The sequence below is a fragment of the Corvus kubaryi genome, unplaced genomic scaffold (assembly GCF_017639235.1).
Source record: "Corvus kubaryi isolate FWS band 111438036 unplaced genomic scaffold, C.kubaryi_AGA036_p1.0 37334, whole genome shotgun sequence".
NCBI lineage: Eukaryota > Metazoa > Chordata > Aves > Passeriformes > Corvidae > Corvus > Corvus kubaryi.
Window position 1 is genome coordinate 25,303,168 of NW_024581108.1, and position 9,922 is coordinate 25,313,089.

At 43.3% G+C, this 9,922-nt stretch overlaps 1 protein-coding gene across 6 annotated transcripts in view; it reads right to left on the reverse strand.

Moving 5' to 3' along the window:
- LRRC7 (leucine rich repeat containing 7) overlaps nt 1-9,922 on the reverse strand; it is a 60,140-nt gene that overhangs the window by 36,298 nt on the left and 13,920 nt on the right. For all 6 annotated transcript variants that reach the window (XR_006016530.1, XM_042030993.1, XM_042030989.1 and 3 more), the window contains exon 6: nt 2,572-2,635. Coding sequence is in view for 5 of the 6 variants with exons in the window: in XM_042030993.1 (XP_041886927.1) it covers nt 2,572-2,635 (64 nt within the window). In the remaining variant the exon portion in view is untranslated. The remainder of the gene's footprint in view (nt 1-2,571; nt 2,636-9,922) is intronic.

Sequence of the window (9,922 nt, forward strand, 5' to 3'; positions counted from 1 at the left end):
AGGAACAGGAACGGGAACGGGAAGAGGAACAGGAACGGGAATAGGAATAGGAACAGGAACAGGAATAGGAACAGGAACAAGAACAGGAACAGTAACAGGAATAGGAACAGTAACAGGAATAGGAACAGGAACAAGAACAGGAACAGGAATAGGAACAGTAACAGGAACGGGAACAGGAATAGGAACAGTAACAGGAATAGGAATAGGAACGGGAACAGGAAGAGGAACAGGAACGGGAATAGGAACAGGAACAGGAATGGGAACAGGAACAGGAATGGGAACAGGAAGAGGAATAGGAACAGGAACAGGAACAGGAAGAGGAATAGGAACAGGAACAGGAATAGGAACAGGAATGGGAACAGGAACAGGAATGGGAACAGGAACAAGAACAGGAACAGGAATGGGAATAGGAATAGGAATAAGAACAGGAACAGGAACAAGAACAGCTGGAAGGGTTTTACATTGACCACCCAGTCCAACTCCCTGTTCAAGTCAGTCTGACCAAATCTTAAAGGGTATTATTCAGGGAATTGTCCAAATGTTCCTTAATCTTCCTCTCCAAGAGCCTGTTCCATGGTCTGGAACCCTTTCCATACAGAAAAGCTTCCTGGGATGGAGTCTGAATGGAAGATTCACATGACTTTTTGATAAAATTACATTCTATTTGATCCTCTTTCCTTTTCCTTCTCTCCCCACCTTTACCTCTTCCCTCCCTGAATTCCTCCCAAAGCCTTGCTGCTGGCTGCAGACTCCTGAACCTCTGGAACCGGATGGAGAGAAGCCAAACTTAGCAAAGCTGGTCCTTGCTGGGACCAGCGTTCACCTGCTCCAGGCAGAGCTGCTGCTCCTCCTCTTCCCAGGGCCAGGTTTGACTCCCCAAAACCAGGGAGATGCCAAACCTTGGGATTCACTGCTCCTGCAGAGCCATGACAGGAGCTGCCTCTTCCCTTCCTTGATTACATCTTGGATACAGCTGCTATTTAGGGAGCCACAATTTGCATTCCAGGAACGCGCGCGTCTCCCAGGATTCGGGAATCTTGTTCCCAGCAGAGTGGATGAACGGAATTATTTCGTTTTGGCCATGGCAGCCCCGTGCCCGTGGCTCCATCTGGCTGCAGGAAGGGCATGGACTTTTCCAGGTCTGAGGGAAGGGCCACAACAGTCCCTGGACACCAAAGAAATGAAGCTCTCCCACGCCACCGACTCATCTTCCTCCAATAAAAAGGAGATTTCTATGGAAACCCAGATCAGATTTTCAGGACCCATGAACACAGGACCTTCTAATCCTTTTTTCCTAGGTGTGAGTTTAACTAGTGCCACTTTTCCTAAGGCATTCCTGCAGATTCCCACTGTCCCTTGGCCTCTTGGCCCATTTGGCTCCAGTTCCTACATTTTTGGAGCAGCTGCCTGAAAAATGAGTCACCTTGGGAATTCTGGCCCTAACAGCAGGATGGGGCCACCCCTCTCCTCATCTATCACTCGTGGGATCACTCTGCTGCCATGGAAAAATACGGAATATTGTCCAATTCTTTTCAAACACCACAAACCCCAGCCACCCCCAGAAGAGACACTCTGAACTCGGGAAGGATTTAATTCCTACAATTAAAATTCCAAGCAGCACTTCTGAAAATTTTGTTCTGTTTATCCACGCTGAAGATTTTAATTAAAAATCTGAGTTAAAGCCTCTCTTTTCTCCTGCATGGAATAAACGAGCAGCCTGGAACAGGGTGGGAGTTACTCCATAAAACAGACATAAAGACTTTGCTACAGCTTTTTACCACCAGGTGACATTTCAGGGTTTGTTTGAAGTGGAATTATCTCAGTTTTAACTAAAGCTACAGGAACTATTCCCTTGTAGGGCTGTAATCTCTGATCCTGGTCTTCCAGGACTCACCAGCAACAGCATCTTCTACCTTCTGTGCTGACAACAGAGAAAATTCCCAGAAGATTTAAATCTCAAGGAAATTAATTCTGATTTTGGGGATGAGTTAGGGACAGAAACTCCTTTGGGAGTCCCAAAGTTACCTCTGCTGGAATCACAGAAGCCCAGACTGGTTTGGGTTGGGAGGGACATTAAATCCCATCCCATTCCATCCCCTTCCACTGTCCCAGGCTGCTCCAAGCCCCGTCCAGCCTTGCCTTGGACACTTCCAGGGATCCAGGAGCAGCCACAGCTTGCTAATAAAAAGCAATTTCTAATCATTGGTGATAGCAGTCTCTATTATTTCCAAGATATAATGAACGACATTAAGAAATCAGCCCCTAACTGACACAATAATTCATCCTGAGATCCTCAATCCATCCCCCAGGGAGCATCCCAGGAGTAACAACCTGCTCAGAGGGGGAATGCTCAGCGACCTTGAGCTGAGGAGAAAATCCTGATGGGGATGAAGCACATTTGGTCACCAACATTCCCCTCAGCAGTACGAAACACCTTCCATGGGACAGGGAAATATGTCCCTTGCCCAAGGCCACGATCCAACAAAGCCTTTCCAGTAAAAGCATTAATGCCCCATGGACAGAGCATCCAAACCCCACAGGATTCCCATTAGAAACAGGAGCATTTCTTACCAGCTCAGAGAACTCATTATTGCCCAGATCGAGCCTCTCCAGCTGAGTCAGTTTGTGCATTGACCTGGAACAGATTAGGAAAGACTTAAAATGAGATTTTAACTTGCAAAATGTCAGATTTTGCTGGGATAAAAATAAAGCTGCATTGATATTGTTATGGCAAAAAAGAATTGCACCATTTTGATGCTGATGCAAATTTAAACAATCCTTGAGACATTAACTGAGGTTCTTGAACTCAAAAGCCAGCAACAGTTATTTTTATACAGAAACAAACAAATCTTGGTAGAGTTTTGCATATTACCTCAGGGAAAATGCCCCATGTTATATTAATAAGTGATTGAAATGAAATACAACAGAAACAGTGGCTTTTTGATAGAGATTTATGCATTTGTTGTGGTTTTTTAGAAACCACTAGAAAGCGTTTGGACTCTTGGGCCAGGTCCCCAGCGTGGCTGTCCCTGCCCTGAGGTTCAGCTTTAATCAAGTTCAAAGTTAATAAATAAATTTTTGCCTTTGTTTCCATGAGCAAAACCAGAGCAGGGTTTTATCCCAAGTGCAGAATTTCTCCTTAAGCCCTGACAGACCAAAGTGCTCCCAACACCACACTGGGTTTGGGGGGTGCAGTGAAAAAGAGAGGATAAAAATAATTAAGTCATTTAACATGAACGGCAACAGGCAGTTCAGAGGCCTCCTGAGGTAATCAGATCCTAATCAAAAAATTAGCACAGCCTTAATTGCTGTGATCTGAAATATCAACCATTTTATCTCTGCAATTTGTACCAGAGGTAAAACTGATTATTATTGAAATGCTGTGGCTGAAAACCAGAGCCCTGGTTCAGCATTTCAGTCACGGCCCAAGCAGGCTGTGCTCAGAGCACTGCTGCATTTTTACTGCCAGCAAATTCCACTTTTCCTTCGTTAAAATGGGGAAGTAAACCCCACAGAACCAGGAAATAAACCCAGAGGAAGAGGGAAAGAAACCCCACAGAAATATGGAAATAACCCCCACAAAAATGGAAAAAAAACCCACAAAAATATGGAAACAACCCCCACAAAAACAGGGAAAGAAACCCCACAGAATTAGGAAGCAAACTTCACTGAAATTGGAAAATAAACTCCATGGAAATAGGGAAATAAATCCCACAGGAACAGGGAAATAAACCCCACAAAACCAGAGAAATAAACCCCACAGAAACAGGGAAATAAACCCCACTGAAATAGATCACAACATACCATTATAGCTAATATTTTAATTATTATACACATTATATATTATCTGATACCTATTTTTCTATTTTAGGTATTTCTATTATAGACTTTCAATGATTGAATCTTGAAACTCTTCAGAGATAAAATACACTCAAATTGGTAAAACCTTTGTCTGTCATCCCAAATTCTTTTGAACACAACTTTGACAGCTTTTGTTGTTCCACTGTAAATTCAGCTTAAAATGCAACTTTTGACCATTATTTGTGCCATTTCTACAGTCAAATAAACAGTTCCAGAAACTAAAATTGATGTGGGGGCAGATTAGTTTCAGGGAGTTGGGGCTCCATCAAAAGAAGCTCTGCCAATGTTCCAGTGGAAAATGAGATTTTTCCATTAGCTGCTGATATTTTTATCTCTTTCGTGTAATGACTTATATTTGTCTCATGGAAAGCTTCATTCTGGTTTTTATGTGGGGTCATTGCATAGAGGTGGATCAGGAAAGGAGCAATTATGAGTAATGCTCAGTTAAATCTTCATTGCTTAAATGATGTAATGGCAGAGAATTAATGTGCTCACGGAAGAGGCAAATGAAGATTCCCCCCAAATCTTTATTGGGATCCTGTTTGGAGCTGTCCTTCCATTCATGAGTGCCTCCATTCAGGGGATTTTGGGCTGTGAGGGTGGAATTCCCATGAGGTTCAGAATCAGGTGACTTTATTTTTTAATGATTTTTAAACACGGGAATGTGATTTTTAAAAGACTACAAAGGCATGGAAACCAGCAGAGAAACTATGGAATCCTTGGTGAAAAATGAACATTTTAAACCATCCCCGCTCCATAAATTACAACTCACATGATACAATCCAGGGGTATTAATTACAATTCCTGCTAATCACATTAATGGCTTAATTTAACTTCTCATGGTCTTGTAGGTTTGACTTTGCTGCCTTATTTAGAAGCCATTTATCTAAAAATTGTAAATAATCCAAATAACCAGGAAAATCCTCTGCTTTAGGCCACAGAGAAAATACCTCCAATAATAACATCATGGAATTGTTAAGGTTGGAAAAACCCTCTGAGATCATTGAGTCCAACCATGGTCACCACTGATCCATGTCCCCAAATGCCACATCCAAAGGTTTTTTGATCACTTCCAGGGATGGAGACTCCACCAAGTCATGAAATTAATATCAAATTATAATATCAAATGAATTGGGTTATTTAACAGTACTTGGGATCTCTGTCTCCACCGCCTCGAGGAGAAGCAGCCCAAGTTTCCCATAATAAAAACTGACTAAAAATAACCAAAGTTTCATCAGGATATGCAAGACATTATTCTTATAAACCTTTATGTTTATATATTATTCAAACCCCCAAAGAATTCCTCACACTTTCTGCTCTTCTGTACTAATTCTGCATGGAACGAACAAACAGAGAGTAAAGAGAGACTGAAAATGCACTTTTAGCCCTGCTTTCCCATTTATTTTGCCAGAGAACAGGAGAAGATCTAATTTAAGGTGCTGAATAATTCCCAGGGATGAACCAGGTTCGATGGGAATTAAGGAATATCTGACAACCCAAAGTTGACTCCGTCAGCTGAACCCAAAAACAGGAGAAAAGGAATTTTAGTTCCTCATTTCAGAGTCCTTTTGATTCCTCCTCCTGCTGCAGCGTGGTCTGGGGGCAGCAGGGATCAAACCCAGCATCACTTCCAAAGGAAAGCCAGAGAAATAAATTTGGGCTGGGATGGATCTGAGACCAAAAGTGCCAGGGCTCAATAGCAACCTGCATTTTCCTTGAGAAGTGGTTGGGAATGGGCAGGAACACCTGGAAAATTTCGGGTCACTCCTGAAACATCCCTCTGGAATTATGGGCAGGAGGATCCAGGAGGATCCAGGAGCAATCACCAATCCGGTTTTCCATGTGCAGGAATAAAAGCAGTTGAGGGCCATAAAGTTTTGCAGAATTATCTTTATTTTCCTGCTGACACAAAGTTCCAGAGAGCAGGGAATTTTTCCAGGCTCATGGAAAAGGCAGCACGAGGTCCCGCAGTGGTTTGGGGCTCTCTGCTTCCCGACTTTAGGGAATTCTGGTGGATGCACTGCAGGAACACAGCTCCCAGGATGGCCCTGGGAGGGATGAGCTGGAATTCCCAGCCCAGAGCAGCTGCAGGAACTCTTTGGTGTGGCTTAAGATGGTGACAGGGCAAAATGTCATTCCAAGGGTTTGGCTGGAAACCATCCACAATCCAGCACCTTACTCAGGGAGAGGAAAAACCTACTAAACGAGAGAAAAACCCTATTAAATGAGAGAAAAAACCCACTAGATGAGAGGTAAATGAAAGAAAAATCCTATTAAGGGAAAAAACCTACTAAACGAGAGAAAAATCCTGTTGAGAGAAAACCCTACTAAAGGAGAAGAAAAACCTACTAAATGAGAGAAAAATCCTATTAAATGAGAGAAAAATCCTACTAAATGAGAGAAAAATCCTACTAAATGGGAAGGAAGAGAAAGAAAATGATTGAGAACTACTACATGTGAACCTACTGAGAGAAATCTACGAAGTGAGGACTTACTAAATGAGAAAAAAACCTAGTAAATGAGAGAAATGACCTACTGAGAACCTACTAAATGAGAGAAAACCTACTGAGAACCTAGTAAATGAGAGAAAAAACCTACTAAATAAGAACCTACTAAATGAGAACCCACCGAGCGAAAGAACCTACTGAGACCCTACAAAATTAGAGAAACAACCTAATAAATAAGGGAAAAAACCTCCTAAGTGAGAACCTACTAAGTGAGGGATAGAACCTACTAAATGAGTGAAGAAAACTCCTAAATGAGAGGGAAATCCTATTATTAAATGAGAGAAAAAACCCTCCAAGTGAGAACCCACTGAATGAGATAAAGAACCTATTAAATGAGGACCTACGCAGTGAGGACCTCCTAAGTGAGAACCGACTGAGAACCTACTAAATGAGAGAAAAAAAACCCTAAATGAGAAAAAAAAACTCTAAATGAGAACCTACTCCGTGAGAACCTGCAGGATTCCAGAGCCCCCATCCCAGGGCGCCAGGCCGAGCCAATCCCACTCTCCCACGGGGCAGGGACACGAAGCACCCGGGTACAGGAGGAGCTGGGAGTTCCCTGCAAGCTGTGAAAACCAGAAGTGATCCCATAGGTGAAACCCCATCCCGCTGCCCACAGCACTCCAGTGGCTCCCTGCTGGAATTGCGTGAGGGTGCTTGGATTCTGCAGGGCTGGGATTAACCCAGGATAACGGGAACGGCCCTGGGAGCCACTTCCCTGTGCCATGAACTGGGACAGCAGAGCAGGGGTGGAGTGTGACCAAATCCAATCCCATTAGCAGAGGGAATTCCAGCGTGTTCAGCTCCGGGTTCTGGGAGGAGCCCAGGATTTTGGGATAATGAGGAACAAAAGGAGTGTGAGGTTGGGTGATTCTCCACGGCTGTAAACGTTCTCCCCTCCCAGCACTTGGGGCCAGCAAGCTTTCCTCTGAAATTCAGCGTTCCTAAGGAGACCATGGGATCCCAGAATTCCGTGGAGAAGACCTTGAAGCTCATCTGGTCTATGGAAGGTGGCCCTGCCCGTGGAACTGGATGGGATTTAAGGTCCCTCCCAACCCAAGCCAGTCTGGAATTCTGGGATTCTATGAGGAACAATTAAGGCAATTTTCCAGACAGCTTTACACCCTTTAAAAATACGAAAAGCCTTTTTTCCTAAAGCAAAACAATGGAATACATTTTCCAGCCTCTTCCCTGAGCAGCAAATGGATTCAGCTTAAAAAACCCTGAAGGGAAACCTCGTAGTAGCAGTTGCTGATTCAAATATTGCCAATATTTTAATAACGTGCTGCCAGAGTAGTAAAGCTGGGGGGGAGTGCGAGTTCCCAAAGTCAGCCAGAGCTGCTATTTGAGGAAAACAGGTCACCAGGAACCCTGGAAATGTTTATAAACCCAAAGTGTGGCAAACACTTCCCGTCTTTATCAGAAACTCGGGAGAAAGTGGAGCAGCATCTCAAAAAATAGCAGGAGAAAGTGAAGCTTCTCCCTAAATTCAGCCGCCCCCCGGACAGATTCTCAGCTGATTTAAATTGTCTCTTCCACTGACTTCAACACACTTCAAAAAAAAAAACCCTGTGATTTTTGCCAGGCAACTTCCTAAAGTGGGATTTGGGAAGTGCTGAGGATGCGAGGAACGTGCATTTCACGGCACCGACGTTTGTAAGGCTCAGGGAAGCTTGGGATCACTCAATGATCAGGTTCCTGGAAGTAAAAACCACTTTTATCCAGCAAATTCCCATCAGAAGGGAGGTAAAGGATTGGGACATTTGTAATCTTGGAATGTCTTCCTGGAATTTCTGGATTATTCACTTCATTTCTCCCTTTGGAGCAAAGTCTTGGCTACAGAAGGGCACAAAAATTGTGATTCCACAGGGTTAGAAACTGCAAATTTGCAAATCTGACCTCTGTAAAGCAGCCACTGCTATTGATAATAGGAAGAATCTGGGCTAATTCACTTGATTTTGTTTTAAAAACAAAACAAAACAAAAATCTGATTTTCACATAGTTTTTATGACGCTGCTTAAAAACCTTAATGTGTTTAATCTCCTTATACACAGCCCCAGCCGTTTAAAAACCCCAGCATAAATAGGAGCTGCAAATCATCCCAAGAAATATGAATCTTAGCAAGAACAGGAAAACTTCCCCACTCTGCCTTGTTCCCAAATGGTTTTTCCCTCGATTTTGGGTAGTTATGGATACCTGGCACATTCACTGCTGCAGATCCACAATGGGGTTAATTCAAATTAAAGCTTTGGGTCTACCTCTAAATTTGGGGGGAGAGAGAGAAATGGAAAGAAGTGGGAAGGCCTGGGGGGAAAAAAAAATGGAATGAATGTCAGAGAAAAACGTCATTTTTTTCACATGGTCTGTACAGAAAAAATTCAAAGCACACTTGGAATTCAGAGAAAGTTCCATTTTATGGAAATTCCTAAGCGGAAATTCTTGTGGGTGAAAAATGTGGATTTTTCCCCCCAAGCTTTTTTCCCAATAGATAATTGGGAAGCCAAACCAGATATTTTCAATGACATCTGCACCAAAATCTGGTTTTCACCCCTTCATTCATTACCCAGAAGGAGAAGCTTAATTGAGGAAGATCCTTCTTGTGGCCATTTCTCCTTCCAATATTTTTAATGGAAAATTTTAACTGGGCTGACCTTGTGTGCTTTTCAATTATGAGAAGAAAACTTATCCAATTTTCCCTTCATCGAGGAAAATATTGGAGCATCGATAGGAAAATATTCTCCAAAATAGGAAAATTTATTTTTTATGGGCTTGAGTGCACAGAAATCCTTTTGTACCTTAAATTGTGGCAATTAAACCCCAGAAATTCAGCCCAGCTCGAGGGTTTTGGAGAAAAAGCCAAAGCAGAAAATTCCTAAATTTGATCACCTACAAGAGGTAAAGCCAAACAATGATTTTCCAAGGAAAATCTGAATTTTGACAGCAAACAGAACGAGCAGGAATTCCCAGGGATAAAATCAACCCTCTATTTTCAGTGGTTATGCTTTGGTACAGTTGGAGCCTAAAATGTGCAATCAGGAATTCAGAGCACTGGCTTCGATTCGAAGGCTGAAAAGTGATCAAGATAAAATGGGTGATTTTAACAAAAGGAAAATAAAACCCCACCCCCCCCCACCATCATCAATTCTCATCATCTCGCCCGTGAAGTCCTTTCATTCCTGACTCCAGCCAGGAGCAAAAGGACAGGGATGAAGTATTGTGGAAGGCTGCACCAAACCAACTGCGAAGAGAGGGCTGGAAAATCCGATTATTTCAGGAATTTCAGCTTGGAAGCCCCAAAGGACAGAGCAAGCCAAACAAAGAGGAGATGGGAGCGCTGAGCCGCGCCAGGACTCACACACAGGCCTTTAGGTGATCTGTGGCAGAATGTGCCATTTCTGGCTGATCTCAGCCCATTTCCCCAGTCCCCAGTTTCCCCAGTCCCCAGTTTCCCCAGTCCCCAGTTTCCCCAGTTCCCCCAGTCCCCAGTTTCCCCAGTTTCCCCAGTCTCCAGTTTCCCCAGTTCCCAGTTTCCCCAGTCCCCAGTTTCCCCAGTT